Source organism: Corylus avellana, chromosome ca9 (genome assembly GCF_901000735.1).
Source record: "Corylus avellana chromosome ca9, CavTom2PMs-1.0".
Taxonomy (NCBI): Eukaryota; Viridiplantae; Streptophyta; class Magnoliopsida; order Fagales; family Betulaceae; genus Corylus; species Corylus avellana.
This window is the reverse complement of record NC_081549.1, coordinates 23,175,461-23,191,951: the sequence shown is the minus strand read 5'-3', so window position 1 is coordinate 23,191,951 and position 16,491 is coordinate 23,175,461. Positions and strand designations below refer to the sequence as shown.

Genomic DNA, 16,491 nt, shown 5'->3' with positions numbered 1-16,491 from the left:
TAGCTTGTCTGTCCCACATGAAAAACGCAAAAAAAGCTTTCTCACCTAAGTAATATATAAAAAGGATGTAAGCTTCTGTTACTGAGCCAAGACTCTAGTTGTCTCACATGGATTGGCTCAAAAGGAGAGGCTTGAATTACAAAGTTGCCCTCGATTTGTTGGTTGAGAAGTAAAACATTTTTACTAATATATTATTATTATTATTAAATTTAATTTAATTTGTCTCATTGGTATGAGTCATTTAAGTTATTATTATTTTTATTTTTAAAAGTTTGCATTAGCCGAGCCGGCTCGGCTCGGCTTGCCCGCTTGACTCGCCTATTAGATGAATTTGAGCTCGGCTCACACAAAGAATTTTTCTTGGTGAGCCAAGCCAAGCTTAAATTTTGGAGCTTGGCTTGAGCTCGAGCTCGTGGATTTTTTAAATGAGCCGAGCTTGGACAGCCCTGGCTCGCTTAAGCTCAGCTTGTTTACAGCCATAATTGGGGCCTTTAAACCTAAGAGTTGAGGGCTTGCCAATAATGACTTTACGCTATGGTTAACTCTGGTACTGGGCGTCTGACGTGGTCTATGACTCTTTGGTGTGAGTTGTAAGTTAGGATTACAAAGCTAGTCTTTCTTCCTCTTCACCTTCTTCATTTTCTCTTGTGAGCATCGTGTTGGGAGGAGGGGGTTCCCTCCTCTCATCTTTCTTCGTTTTGCCATCTCTCCCCTCTCTTCTTCCTCATTTATTATTATTATTATTATTATTTTTTTAAACTGCAACTTGAAAGTTAAATTTACAGTGTCTTTCTCCCTCCAACTACTCCTGCGCCACCCTTACAGATTCACTAGCTTGCACCACGTTCGATGGCCTCCCATGCTCTCGCGTATATAACCAACCACATGCCACAATATCTTTTGCCATTTTTTGACAGGTCGTTTGCCTCGGCATATTTGAGGTTCATTTTGTCAAACGGAGGAATTCTCAGGTGTCGTTTGTTATACTGAGTATCACAAGCTTTCCCCCTCCTTTCTCATTGGACCTTTATAGTTCATATTCTCATTTTGCCTATGGAGTGTTATAGATCTACTTATGATGTCTACCAAGCTTAGTACGCCGGGTGCCACTTACTGGATGCTACGGTGGTGCTTCTCTTCGATGCTTTTTATCAGTGTTTTGTAAGAAATTTTATTTAAAGTATGTCCATTATCTCACATATATTATTGTAATTATAAAATATATATAATTACGGTGTTAAGTGATTTATTCTAATTAAAGCTTATTCTATGAAATTAAATATTCTGAATTAAATTGTCGATTTAATTCTTGTGGAACAAGTATTTGATTTCATTAGTAATTTTATTTTGTGGAATCAATCAGCTGTATTGATTTTTTATTTCTTGATGAGAGAAATAATTAAGGTAACAGCTCTAATTGAGGGTCCCTGACCTACCTATAAACAAGGCATGTGTATTCCATCAATTGACACTCACTGGTAGGCATAGGTCAAAAGAACTTCTCAATCATTTTTAGTTTTTTAGTTTGGTTGTTGTAAAGTTGTTCTTCAACCTGCTTGAGCAAAACAATGGCCGAAGATACATATATATTAAATTATTTTCGCTGCTAATTTTATTGTTAATTAGCATTTAATATATATAGAATTCTTACATGTTTTTCTTTTTGCTATGGTTTTCAAGGTGACTTGCTTTTACAATATGTGCTGTTATTGGACTGTCCTTTTTAACCGCCATCAAAGGCAACCCTTTTCTTGGGCCGGGCCAATCTTTTGGTCCATTTTCAATAGTTTTTAGGTTTTTTTAGCACTGCTTTGTTGGTTATAGGGGAGTGTTTGTTGGACTAGTATTTCACCGATATTTTGTGTCTTTTTGTTTGATGCAATTTTTCCTCCTCTTTTTCCCCTTATATTTGCTTAGGAAAAAAAAAAAGAAAGAACAAATCTAGCATAGAGGAATGTTTGATTTAGAAGTGACCGGTGGATTCCTGGTGTGGTGGAATGTTCATGACCCAAACTGATGGGTGTCAATCCGATTTGGGATTTTAGCGGACTTGGATTTTGCTGACCTCTAGCAATAAGGGAAGTGTTACCAATTTTGAGGAATGTCGGCTTGTCGATGATGTTATGCTAGCAATCAATTGAGACAAAGGGGTGTCAACGATCTACTTGCACTATACATGTATTTTGTATTTGGGCAAAATACATTTTAGCTTTATGAACTATCACAACATTTTTATTTATGTCTCTGATATAATATTGTTCCTTATTGAGATGTTGAAATTACTTATTCAGCCCTTAATGCATCACATGCGTTGACCATAGTAATAACCAATTGAGCGAGAGGACCAAATTACCCATAAAAGGGTAACCAACGAACACACCCTAAAAGCTCCATCATATCGATCGGTGAAATGGCTAAGGCGTTTTTTCTTCTCAACCTTTAAAAGAATACACATAATAAAAGTTTAAAAACGTAAATGATAGGTGATGATAGTTGAAGAGGATTTTAATTGTCTCGTCTCACGTGCTTTAATTAATTCGTAGCCTTTTGCATATATATCTTTTAATTTCTGGATCATGTGGTTTAATTTAATTTCCAAGAGATTTATAAATGCAGGCAGTAGATGGTTTTGAGATGATATGAGGTAGCTAGGTTTCGATCTGTACATGTAAATTTTAGGAACACAAAACGGGGGCAAATGGCTTACCGCAAATGCGGTCCAAGATAATTACGAAGGCCATGACAAGCTGAGTGTCAAAGCCAGGTTGAACCGCGAGGGTGAAGACATCATCCCCAAGCAATATCTTGTTGTTTACTCTCTTCCTAGCAATCTTTGCAACCATTTGTCCAGTAGTGCTGCTCTTTATTTTGCAATTTCGCCTTCTAAAACACCCTTCGATCCTGAAATCCGGTGTCTGATCAGATTGACCGTGTCCCATCACAACAATTGCCTCCACGTCGTCTTTGCTACTGTGTCTGTGGAAAAGCATTGATCCGCTTCTCATTGAGAATACCTTGGAATTTGGACTGCTTGTTCCGCATTTATCTTCTCCTCTGTATGCATTCCACTGATATTGCATGCTCAAGACCTGTTCATATATATATATATATATAGTCATTACATACACATATACATATATACTTTTCACAATATTAATTGGATGCACATACACACACACACACACACACACATATATATATATATATACTTTAACGTACAATTACAAACAGAGAGTAGTCGTAGCTAGTCGAGTACTTACAACTCGTAGCTAGTGGCCTGCTAGCTGGGAATTATTTAGTATCCATACCTGAGGTTTCAAAGTTAACAAAGCTTTCCCAGCACCGTCCATGAGGACCAGCCTTCCTCCTCCTCCTGTAATGCAACAGCTTTTCCTCGAATAGTTGTCAACCCGGAAAGCCAATCTTCCATGGTGGTCGAAAACAGTGAATCCGTCTGTTCCCTGGAAACTCATGCTAGATCGCTTCCACACGGTGAGCACGGCAGGACGTAGTAGTTGGGCATCTTCCTTCAACAACATATCATCAGGATGAATTCTGGACATGATTCTTCACTCTAGCTAATTTACACAAGGATGAGATCGATGGAGTGTAAAATAATCGACAATTAATTCCTTTAATTGATTCGGAAAGCTCAATACCGGAGCTTGGGGCCTTGTATAATATAGTGGAAATTTGGTTGCAACTTACAATATTCGACGTAGCAACGTGGAAAGAGAGACCTTTGTCTTGGAACTTTGTCTAGCTTAATGGCTAACACAACTACTTGCGTAGGTCCCCTAGCTTTATGCCACCATCAATGACACGGGCGCGCGGCCTACTTCTTTTTCTTTTTTTTTTTTTTCTTTTTGTTTTTGTACTATTGGCCACTCGATAAAATTATACACGCCAACATTAATTCAACCTACTTAATTAAACATGTCATAATTCTTAACTTTAACTAAACCTCAAATTTTATGTTAAATTCATATCCGATTCATGAGTCATGTAAAAAATTATTAATCCTAGCATCTACCCCATGATCAGTACGTACTACAGTAGCAAATTATAATTTATTTCTTTAATTTCCACCCACTAAATACGGGCGCGACTTCTCTTTAGAAAGTTGTTGCTGCCTTTAATTAATTAATACGTGATTATTAATTATGTTCATACGAAGCACAAATCTAAACAATTAAGTGCATGGTCGAGGAATTAAGGGGAATCATCATTGTGATTTGGGAACCCATTACTAAACATCATAATTAAGTAGCTTGTTTTGGATGGAGTTGGGCAATGCATGCAGGTAAAGTTATATGGACAAAATGACGCCCCTCGTACGCCGTGGGCCTAACTGTCGCGTGTGGTTTGCAAGTGATGATTACCATTTAGCATTTACCAATATATATAACATGAAATGGAATTCATGAGGAAGATACATTGGTTAGTGGTTACTGATTTCAATCAATTAGCTCTATCGTTCAAACTCCATGTGATCAAATTTGTCGTCATACTGAAATTTGCTTCTCTTTTTTCATTTGTCTATTTCAAGTGGAGATATTCTATCAACTTAATTGCTCTTGGCGAGTTGTATTCAAAGCGGGGCAGATCTATATATTCATAGTACATGGTTTTTGATTTTTGGTTGGAAAGCAAGCTGATTTCTTGTTCTCTTGCTGCCTGTCATGATTCTGAAAATCCAATCAAAAAAAAAAAAAAAAAACAAGAAATTAATGTCAAGTACAGGAAGGGAATAAGGATTAGAATGAATGACAGATAGATAAGTCAATGAAAGGATGATTTATGCCTTCATTAACAATTTGAATACTAATATTGGTGCCACTAAAATATTGGTTTAAGAAGTAGTTAATTAAGCAACTTGGTTTAGTGCCCCGAGGATTGAGTCACGAAAGCACTTACGTACTAATCACTTGTTGCATATGTGGGGTTATTATTGTCCTATAGGATAAACTAATTATGTAATATTATACAAGACAAATATGGATTCTTTGTAAGAAACTGGCATCCATTAACGCATTCGCCCGTACACCTTCCTCCCCACCCTCCCCGGGCAAAAATAAAAAATAAAAAATAAAAAAATATTGTAAAAGAAAAAGTGGGTGATTAATTAGCAAGTTCATTGCAAAATTAATTACCAATTAATAGTCACTCTAGTTCTAATTATGTTTCTTAGAAAATTGAAGAAAAAAAATTGTAGAAAACTAATGAGAATTATCAATTAATATTAGGATTATTTTGTTGTGGTAGAATAATGATGCTGGTCAGATGACAAAGACAAATTTATATCTAGCTAGAACCACATTCGTTATTGATTTGGACATTTTCGCTTCAATTCCCCAGATTCAGTTATGGAGAGTGATAGCCTCATGGGGTAGTGGAATTAAGGTGGTGTATGGTACAATTCTAAGTGCCCCATATGGATTAAGTATAATTTTAGTAATATACAAATAAGCGATCTTGATCAGTACCTTACTAATCGACTTAATTTTAAGGATGAGTTGTACTAAAATTTGTATAATTTAGCATTAAAGTCATCACCACATTGAGTATAGGGTCCAATATTGGAGTAGCGATTTTGTAGTCGAGTCACAAAACTAGGGAACGTCCTAGAAGCTGGATTACAATGTCTTGGTACTATATATGGGCGGGCATATATAGTATTTAGGGTTGAATTAATTAAATAACAAAGTATATATTATATGTAAGTGGCCTTATTAACATCAGCACTTGGAATATATAGCACATTTATTTAAGATTTGTATATGGGGTTGTATTCTTTAATGTTTAATCTATAGTTTGATAAATAGAAAGTGATAACACACGTTAGAGGCCAGGGCCGATTGTTACAGGATTAATTCATTTCTCTGGCCTTGTTTAACTAATCCTCTTCCTCTCATGCCTACACTTTTGGGGGGCACGAGGTTTTCTTTTAATTGGGTGGAGGGGAAGTGATAAGCAGTATCAAAAGCTTTTCGTTTTGTTTGTATAATATTATATCCCCAGATCATGAGTAGAACAGATGTCTTAATTACTACAACTTAAGCGAATTGCAATCTGACTAACTTCTCTATCCTATTATCTGTTATTAATAGACGACATTAATTAATAATATTGCTCGAGCTCAGAAAAATAATTCAATTGAAAAGAAAATTAAAGAAGCAGAAAACATTAATAATGAGGATCAGTCATGCGCGCGTCGATCCAAAAATGCTGCTTGCTTGCTGCCTTCACAACAAAAGAAAAATATATGTGTGATCGTTGGTCGTTGACTACGGAGGTACAGTTTGGGGCGACACTGTTTAATCAATCAAGCAATAGAAATTAGAATCGTGGGAGATCATATCCATATATATTTTCTCACCAAGTGAGTTAGCATAAGCGGAAGAATTGAAGACATAGTGTTGAATTTAAACAGAGACTGCTTGAAAGAATCTAGGTTGAATATGAACAGAATATCTAGAAGGATACACAAAGATATAAACATAAAAATAAATATAAAATGTTAAAGATACTTCAGTTGGAATTACAAATTCATAGATCAATATAATGAAAATAGGATATATGAAAATAAGTACTTACTATGATGCTATTAAATTAGCTTAAAAAAACTTTCATTGAATGAAACATTATGTAATATATGGATAGAACTCTGACATACATATTTGTGAAATATTACTGATGTTCAGTGAGAGAGAAGAGAAAGAGTATTCTAAAATTCAGAAGAATCGAATGTTTATTACAAACGAGAGGATGCTTATTTATATAAAAATAAAGATGTTGTAGGTGAACAGTAACAGCTGACATGAACAGTGATGAATGTTACCAAACAGTAATGGCTGACAAAACAGTGATGAACAGTGTTGAACAATAATGACCGACAAAACAGTGATGAACAATAATGACTGCCAAAACAGTGATGACTGCTGTGAACAGTGATGAACAGTAATTGATGTGTGTAGGCTTAGGCTTTCAATCTTCACCAAGATCGTAAGGGTCTTAGGCTTCTTGGCAAAGAGACTGTATTTGGTTTGCAGAAGAGGAGAACGAAGTTGGGCTTTGTTCTTTATAGTCTTCAACCCCTTCAGCTTTAAAGAGAAAGTTTCTAGATATATCTATATGACCAAAATAACTTTCGCTCTAATATCACGTTAAATGATTAGCATTTATGACAAAATTTTAAATTAATAAAAAAAAGTGAATCTAATTATTTAAATATAAATTTTAACAATTATAATGATTTCTTCTTTCTTCGTCAATCGTCCTATTTGTTTCTCGATATGTGCTTAATTATAAACTCTTGCAGGCTATGATCTGATTCTTTTCGCAATTTTACTTTATGTTACAGAAAATAGGTAATATTAAAAGTAAAACATATATGCTTGGTAGCTGGGAGAGATGTTAATTAATTGGGAATCTTTATATATATGGATATATAGTAACCAAACCCTGTAATCTTGTTTTCTAGAAAGCTGAAGTACCCTAAAATTTAACAATATTTCAACCCATTCTATTTAATTAACTCTGCATAAAAGAGCTTAATTAGAACAGCAATAACTTGCCTGATGCTGCACATCGATCATTGCATGTGAACATATATATATATATATATATATAAACAAAATACAATACCGTGGCAACTTTCTCGTGCTAACTTATAGAAGAGATGAGAATATTGTTATAAACAAATCATACGTTAGATACAGGGGCTTGGCCTTTTTCACCTTAATTCATTCTTTAATTTCAGCAAATAATTGTAGTCTACATACAAGTGTATATATCATTGATGTTATATATCCACGTAATTTTTTTTATTTTTTTTGTTGTGGAAATTGCGGAGGCAGGGAGGGAGGGATATTGATGAAGACGGAAATTAAGGAAAAGTTAATTTAGACAGCACAAGAGATACAGTCACACTTCTTGGGTACGAAAGCACAGACTCCATAAGGCTTGTTAGGAAGCTGGCAGTCGATGCCAAAGCAGCAAGGCATAGTAGTGCAGCTGGTAGTGGCGGCGGCAGCAGCGCAGCACTTGCATAACAAACAAAGCTGGAAGGGCGCTAACCTCCGTCGTGCATCGTGAGAATCAGCTTCAACCATCCGGTACTCGGTTAGACCCACGGGCTGTAGCTCATCAACTGGTGGCATCAGCTCCGCCTGGGATCCTGCACGGATCCATCATCCATGTAATTTTCAATTTACATGACAACGTACAAGGTAATTAGGTACTCACTTTTCAATTGAAAATCAGAATATATATATATATATATATATGCGGCAAACTTACCAATTAGGTTGACGATGAACTGAACAAAGATGAATAGCAACGGTAACAACTTCACGATGTTTGAGATTGTGAAACTGTCCATGGCTCATAGACGAACAAACATGCAAACACCACCAACATCCCCAGCAGAGAGAGAGAGAGAGAGAGAGAGAATTTAGCGTTTGAAAAGATTTGTGTGGTGGAAAGCAGTGGAGAAGAGGTTTGTTGGGAAAGTGGGGCAAACGAACGGATATTTTTGCCTCCCTGGATAAGGGGGAATCGACCACCAGGCATCAACGCAAGTTTTCCAGCTTTATCTGGGCACTTGTTTTTCAAATGCTGATGGACTCTGGTTTTAAAGTTAATTTTCAGGATAAGCCCACTCTAGCAGCGTCAATAAGTGTACCCGAGCCCATGCCAGCCGGACTCAGATCACAATATAATATCTGATTCTTCTCATTGAACATCCTAATTAATGTTATTATTATACATTAGAGTCAAACCTATAATTAATACTAAATACTAAACAAGATATCAATCAATTTAATATTATAAACTTATTGAAGACACAAACACCGGCAATTTTTGATGGCTAGCGGTTGTTGTTGATTTTCTGTCTTAGCCAAATATCGAAAAATGTTTTTAGCTAAAATTATTTTCTTAAAAATAATTTTATAATAAAAAAAATATATATTTTACATTGAAACAAACAGAGCCTTAGTTTGCCTGCATACTTTTCTAAGTTCTTTTTGATAAAATAAGAGTTGGCCTTGATATAGAGGGCTGACCTTATAAGGTTTCTAAAAAGGGAGTGTGTAGAGCAAGGTGCCACAATCATTTATGCAGCACATATATTTGATAGTCTAGAGGATTGGCCATCTCATATTGTATTTCTAGGTTTTTTTTTTTCCCCCTTTTTCTTCCGAAATATTCTTACTTCCTAAATTTTGGATGAGTTTTCAAATCTCCTCAAGATCAAAATAATGTTTTCAGGTTTATGTTGCTCATGGGCTCATGGCCCATGGGAAGTTGCAAATAGCAATGCCTATGGATAAAGTTCAAGAAATTAGCAGATTGTCACTAACGGTAATTTTTTAATTCCAAACTCCAAACTTCAAACTTCAAAGTAGCTTCTTACTCTTTTGTAGGTTTGCATTTGTTATCAAATATCGAATTATGAGAATAAAGAAACCATTAAAAAGGAATAAATAACAAAATTAGTATATAAATGATAAAGACAAAGAATAGGGAAGCCAACATCGAATGCATTTGAATGAAAAAGCGAAAAGTAGCTTAATTCTTTAAAGGGAAAATTATAGTTTACCTCCCCAAAGTTGACAGCGTTTTTCAATTCGAACACTAAAGTTTCAATTTTTGCAATCCAACCCTCCAAAGTTTTAATTTTTGCAATTTGACCAATTGTATCCAAAACTTCTCATATTGCCCATAACTTTTATTTTTTTATTTTTTATAAAAAAAATTTTTAAAAAAATTGAGGTGTCCATAGCCACCCCTTTTGGCCATCTGACCATTTTTGCACCCTCAAATTTATTTATTTATTTTTCATAAAAAATATAAAAATAAAAATAAAAATCATGGACAATATGAGAATTTTGGAATAATATTGGTCGAATTGAAAAAAAAAATTAAAACTTTGTGAGGGTGAATTGCAAAAATTGAAATTTTGATATTCGAATTGAAAAACGTTGTCAACTTTGGGGGGTAAACTGTAATTTTTCCTCTTTAAATAGATTGAAATTTAGGAAAATAGAGCAATCTCTCAAAAGCAATACCATAAAGGTTTAAACAAGAATTGGAGCATCATATTCAAAAAACTTGCGAATCTGTAATTAATGTTCGCAATGGTGAAATAGCTATTCACATGGCAATTCACATTTGGTAAGCAAATAGAACCAGAACATTGATACAAGCAAACAATAATCTTGAAGAAGATGATGCGGAAGTGACCGAGAGGCAGACTTTTGGCATCACCTCACGAATCTGTAATTAATGTTCGCATGGTAAAATAGCTTTTCACATTGCTAGAAGCACCAAGCCGGAGAAAAATCATCAACAAAGGCTTGGGATCACCAGATACCATGTACATGAGATACAACGAGGCAAACAAGAGAATTTTGTCATGTCAAGAGGGGGGAAACACACCAAACAAGCATACAGATGCGTGAGATTCCTCTCACCTAACCCTGCATGCCGCAGGGCCGCCAGGAGAACAATTTGGGTTGGGAGATCGACAACCAGCACTTGGAACAACGTTGTTGGCAAACCTGTGATGCATTCGGTAATTTGGCATTCCAGCCATCGCAAATTGACCACCACCAGTAGTTGATGATGATGAGACTTCCTTCACACCATCGCTACAACTTTGTAGAGGTTCCAAAGTTTCAACTACGTCACTCATTAAGGGCCTTGCTTTGGGATTCTGGCTCAAACAATAGTAAGCCAAGCTGCAGGCTTTCTGTGCTGCTCTTACCGAGTACTGATTCTCCAATCTAGAGTCGATTATTTGTAGCAACTTCCTCTTGTCATTCAGTTTTGGCCGGGCCCAATCTACCAAGTTCTGCTCCTTGCTTGGCCTCGTCTTATCAACAGACTTTCTTCCTGTCAAAAGCTCCAGAAGAACAACTCCGAAGCTGTACACATCACTCCTGGCAGTCAGGTGCCCTGCTCATTTCATAAACACCCCGTTCAGAAAAACAAATACACATAAATTGGTACTCCTGAAGTATAGGATACATGAAATCTAGACACATCCACAATGTATAAATCATGGCTTTCGTCATTCACTAAAAGCAATAAAATTAAAAATAACTGAAATGATTTGACACAATGGTTAGCAGAACAAAGATAAAAGGGCAACCAATACACCTGAGTTCCACATTTGAGCGTCACTTGTCTTGTTTACAATATAAATGCCGTTTGTGAAGGAGTTTGAAGCTATTATTGTTTTAAAGGTTTCAAATATGGCAGGTTTTAGGGTTTTGAGCAATGATCAACACAAAAGACGAAAGAAAAAAATAGATGAAAACAAAATGCTCAACAAGGGAAGCACCACTCATACATTTTCTTTTCTTTAAGGTTATCAAACAGATTTGTTGTGTCTTACTTCTATTCCTTGCTTATTGTTGGATATTATTATTAGAGGATTTGAGCAATGATCAACAAACATTGAAGTTTCCCAATCAAGTAAAATTCATGCTCAACTTCCAACCACTGTAAACACTGAAAACCTTGTATAAGACCAACACCTCTCATTCCATCAACATTTTTCTCGGGGTAGTGAACATAGTAGCTGAAGAACCAAAGATTTTCGATTGAATGCATCTGCCAGGTATCTTAATCTTTAAAAATCCAAGTTTCCAAATTAAACCTATTTTGAACAATGTCAGATCCGCTTGGAGACTTATATTAGCAATTGGGGACCTCTTACAAGTACAACCTTACTTGAACAGGATCTGTTCTATAAGCTCGTACCTTTGTATCCATGATCACTACGGAGATAGGGACCTCTTACAAGATAAAGATCCAAATTCATTTCCCAGTTGATTATATTTTTAATTATGAAATTCTTTTTCTATCTACCTATCGTCAAGTCAATGTAGTTGTTGATAAATCAAGCATTTTTTAGATATAAGGAAACTGTACCAGTCATCACATATTCAGGGGCAGCATAACCATAGGTACCCATTACTCGAGTTGATACATGGGTTTCATCACCTTGTGGTCCAGCTTTAGCAAGCCCAAAATCAGAAAGCTTTGCAGTATAATCCTGCAGACTCATTGGCAAATAGCGAGATGAATAGAAATAAATCATCCCCCTACCAAGAAGGGTGGCCATAAGAGGTTTAAAAAACACCAGCTAGGAGGAAGAAGGGAGGGGTAGGAAGAAACACCACTTACAGAGTCCAATAGTATATTAGAGGTTTTGAAGTCCCTGTAGATAACAGGCCTTTCAGCATTATGAAGAAAAGCAAGACCTTTGGCAGCTCCAAGAGCAATCATCATTCTTGTGGCCCACGATAATGGAACAGCCGCCTCTGAAGGCCTCAGCAAAAGTCATATTAACTTGAGTTAACAAAAACATTGCCAAAACTAAGTAAAATGTCATAGCTTTAAATGATGTCAGAAAAATATATAACAAATTTTGATTAGCAATGCCTTTCTCCCAATAAATCATCAAAAGCACAAAAATTAGATTGCTCACACTTTCATAAATTATTGTGTAATATGATTTCATTAAAGGGTGTCTCAAGTGTCTTGTGAACCAAACCAGGCAAAATTGACATAGCAAGTAACTAACTATTTGCACAAATATCATAAGATTTATCACCAAACATCAGCAGGTGTCACAAATATAAGTGCACAAAAAATGTATTTGACATATCTTCTGTGGTTTGATCCCTTAAAATTTTGCATATTTGATTCTACTGGTTTGGATTTGACGCTCTCTTAAACTATCTGCTTCACATGTTTCACAAAGATCAAGCAGAAACTGAGGATAACTCTCATGTGGTCATCAAACTCTGCATAAGTTCCCATAAGAAGTAGCATCCAAAAGTTGCTAAATCCTATTATGGGAAGGGAAGTTCAACTGGCAAATATCTAACACTCTTCACAAGGGACTTAGAATAACTAGATGCACTAGGAAACAAGTAAAACACATAGATGATGGTTCAGTTCAGCATCATCTTTGAAAATGTTGAGGGCTTGATTATGTGTTCTAGAGATGAGGTTAAGTGGTGGAGGTTGTACCAACCCCTTGAGCCGTGCAATTGCTCCCCACCATTTTGAGTACTTATGCTCATTGTCTAAACCCCATTGTAAACCACTTGAACCACTTAATTATGGTTAAAGGAGTTCTTGACTTTGCTACCAAATATGGAAATTTTGGTAGGAGTCCCCATAACAGAATTGGACTATTTTGACCGCATGCACAAATTTCCCCGGGTTCTTATGGGCTTAGAGAACTCAAAAATCAATCTTTCCCACTTATTGATTGAGAGCCATTAATATAGTTCAACCCATGAATTACATGGAGATCTGATTCTCACTCAAGTGAGATACCTTAACATCCTTTTTTTAAGGTCAAGCCCAAAACCCAACAAAGGCATTATTCTTTTGACTTGCTTGTTTTACTTTATTTAGTCATGCTTTATCTTGTATTGTACATTGTTGTGCCTATCTTCTTCTTATTTTTTATGGATAAGATAAAATTCATTAAAGCTAAAAAAGTTACAAGAGAAGGGGGTGGGGGACTCCTACAAACACCCCAATAAAAATAAAATACAAAGCTCAAAAAATTTAAAAAATTTTAAAATTTTTTTTAAAAAAATAAATAAAAAAATAAACTGGAAATGGGCCAAAGAATTGATCCGGTCAAATGCCCTCTCAACTGAAAGACAATAAACATTGTTGTGCCTATCTTGCTTGATTCAATTGAAACTGGAAAAGGCTATATTCCATCAACAAAGACCCGCTCTTAGGCCAGGAGAAAAGGGTGAGTAACACCTTATTATCTAACCTAACCCCGTTATTGCCACTTGGTTTTCAAGGGCTGGTTCTAGATGAAGAGCTCTTTCTAAAAGAAAAACAATAAGAGTAATAATAGTGAGAATACTATTACTTATAATTAATAATATTCTGCTCAGAAAAAAAAAATTAATATTCTTAAAAAAAAAAAGTTATTTTCTTATTTCATTAAAAAAAGTGACAACTCATCTTCTTCCTTCCAAAATAAATATTGCTCATCCCTTTGAAAATCGGGATGAGACCTTTCATGGACCACGAGGTATAGTGGTTCCATCCTAAACTACTATAAACATTTCACTAAAGCAAAAAGATAGGGTTGAGCGAATTCAAAGCCCATTCAACACTTCATGTTCCAGAGGTAGAACAGTAGTTTGGGATCTTAAACTCTTAGAGGACGAATATTGTGTGACATCACTAAGACTCCTACAGAAGGGGAACCAGATATGTACCAACTACCTTTCCCTCCCCTCAGAATTACCTCACTCTCCTGTCAAAAATTTCAGCTCTCAACCATCTTATGTAGCTTCTTACAATGCACCAACGGAAAGTAAGAATTATGGGCACAGAACAAGTTTTCTGGTGGTTGCAGGAACACTGCTTTGATCAAGTTATCAATCCTTTAACAGCTAAATCACAATGCCAATGAGATCGGTATAGAACTAAATAGAACTCCGCAAAATAGGAAAAAAAACAAAAAGCACTAAAACTGATAATAAGATAAAGATGTGCATACTTCGAAAGAGGTGATTCTCAAGGCTGCCGCGGAACATGAATTCGTAAACGAGTAACCTGTGGTCATCCTCGCAACAATATCCAATCAACTTAACCAGATTTGGATGCCTTAGCTGGCCGAGAAAGTTAACTTCAGTCTGTTATAATATCATACAGAGAAGACATGTAAGTACGTAAAGAAACGGAAATAGATAAAGAAAATAAATGTGCAGGAGAGAATAGAAGAATGGAAGGAAAGAGAGAGATTACAAGCCACTCTCGGTGCCCCTGAAGGCCCTCCTTGTTGAGAACCTTAACTGCAACGGGGAGGGATTTGAGGCCAACCCTGACATTCTCGTCGATGTAACCCTTGTAGACGGTGCCGAAACCGCCTTCGCCGAGAATATAATCGGAGCGGAAGCTCTTGGTGATAGTCTCGAGCTCGTATAATGTGAAGGCAATCACGTGGGTATAGAGGAGGGCATTCTTTCGGGAGTCCTCAAAGTTGCGAGGGGTTGAAGGATCGCTCAGATCTGACACCGACCGATTGTGCTTCTTGTCCTTGTCCTTGTCGGCGGGAGTGGGAGTGTTGCCATTTTTACTTAACATGTGGAGCTGTTGAACTGCTCAATTTAAAGACAAAAGCAAAAAAAAAAAAAAAAAAAGTTGTATCCATCACATTTGAGCTAAAACAGAACTTCCAGCTGAAATGCCCTTGAATTGAATAAATTATACAGTAATTTAGAGAATTAACAGTAGAAGAGCTATGAAAAATGAGCATGAGGAAGAAAGAGGGAAAAACAAAGCCCTAGATCTGAACTCAAGATGGGGTAGGAGAAATTGTGAGGAAAATCAGTAATTAAAAGAAAAAAAAAGCAAGGAAAGGGAAGATAGAAGAGACGAAGCAGAAAAGCAACCTTGAGCATGGGAGACGACAGCAGATTCCTCTCGAGTGCCGCAGTTGCCCATCCTGTTTGTGCTCTGTGATGCGATTGCAATGCAGCTGCAGCTGCTGACTTATTATCACTGATGCTACAACTAATGGCAGTGACAGTGGCAGTGGCGGTGGCGGTGGCGGTGAGGTTACAAAAGCGGACACGGTTGTTGGTTGTACAAGAAGAGTAGGCGCTCGAAGTGGGAGTGTTTGCGGTTCTGATGGACCAGACCAGAGTTTCATTCTTCAGTGCCTTTTCCTCCTCTTCCTTATTTTTCCCAGGCAAATGGCTATTTCTATAATAATCTCTCTCTCTCTGTGTACCGTGACTTTCTTTTTAGTTAGTAAAAAAAAAAAAAAAAAAAAATTAAGAAGCATTATATACTTCTATTTTCGTTAAGGAAATTTCGTAAAAAAAATACATAGTTATATTATATATGGGGAGAGGTGTATACTGGTAATAAAATAAAAATACCAAATAAATAGAAATATAAAAGAAATTGTTATTTTGTATTCTCTTGTGTTCTCTGCTAACATAAAAATTAAAAGGATTAAAAAATACAAAATAACATATCTCAATATAAAAATCGCAATAGCAAGTAGTCTGCGGTTCCTCTTCGCTGCAACAACCCGTGGGACCAGGCTGTTACGGAACCGCCTCCACATTTCTCCCGCTATTACTGTACCCTCTACACCATCAACTTCCGGCGTGGTTGAAACATATTGGCCAAGTCGGAGTCATTAACTAATGCTCCATGTTTTTTGGGTAACGCATTAACTGTTGCTCCATTGAAGCCACCGCAACTAGATTCCAATAATTACCAGGCTACCGGCGATTGTGTAAAAAAATCATAACAACAAAAAAGGAAACAAAAAGGGGGGGTGTGTTGCTAATGATTGTATTTGTCAAGTTTGAAATCGCATGAGAATTTAGTGATTAAATTTGAATTTTTTATAATAATTAACCATTCAAACCCCAATAATTACTAACAATTGTGACGAAAAAAAAAAATCGAATC

General features: G+C 36.2%; 3 protein-coding genes across 4 annotated transcripts; all 3 read right to left on the bottom strand.

Moving 5' to 3' along the window:
• Nucleotides 1-2,388: 2,388 nt before the first annotated feature.
• LOC132162552 (protein LURP-one-related 5-like) lies at nt 2,389-3,712 on the bottom strand. 2 transcript variants are annotated; one of them, XM_059572796.1, is made up of 3 exons: nt 3,309-3,712; nt 2,708-3,089; nt 2,389-2,437 (listed from the first exon to the last, which is right to left on the bottom strand). In XM_059572796.1, exons 1-3 carry the CDS (start codon nt 3,561-3,563, stop codon nt 2,433-2,435), a joined length of 642 nt encoding a protein of 213 aa, XP_059428779.1. In that variant the 5' UTR covers nt 3,564-3,712; the 3' UTR covers nt 2,389-2,432. The 2 variants fall into 2 exon arrangements, with proteins under 2 accessions (XP_059428779.1, XP_059428778.1); XM_059572795.1 differs by lacking the exon at nt 2,389-2,437 and having other exon boundaries at nt 2,515-3,089.
• A 4,164-nt stretch (nt 3,713-7,876) lies between these two features.
• On the bottom strand, nt 7,877-8,584 carry LOC132161931 (uncharacterized). Its single transcript, XM_059572149.1, has 2 exons — nt 8,302-8,584; nt 7,877-8,179 (listed from the first exon to the last, which is right to left on the bottom strand). The coding sequence occupies exons 1-2, from the start codon at nt 8,381-8,383 to the stop codon at nt 7,905-7,907; spliced, it is 357 nt and encodes a 118-aa protein (XP_059428132.1). The 5' UTR covers nt 8,384-8,584; the 3' UTR covers nt 7,877-7,904.
• A 1,463-nt stretch (nt 8,585-10,047) lies between these two features.
• Nucleotides 10,048-15,770, bottom strand: LOC132191512 (probable serine/threonine-protein kinase PBL8). The gene is made up of 6 exons (XM_059606568.1): nt 15,456-15,770; nt 14,809-15,161; nt 14,561-14,696; nt 12,199-12,335; nt 11,944-12,067; nt 10,048-10,962 (listed from the first exon to the last, which is right to left on the bottom strand). Exons 1-6 carry the CDS (start codon nt 15,505-15,507, stop codon nt 10,475-10,477), a joined length of 1,290 nt encoding a protein of 429 aa, XP_059462551.1. The 5' UTR covers nt 15,508-15,770; the 3' UTR covers nt 10,048-10,474.
• Nucleotides 15,771-16,491: the final 721 nt, after the last annotated feature.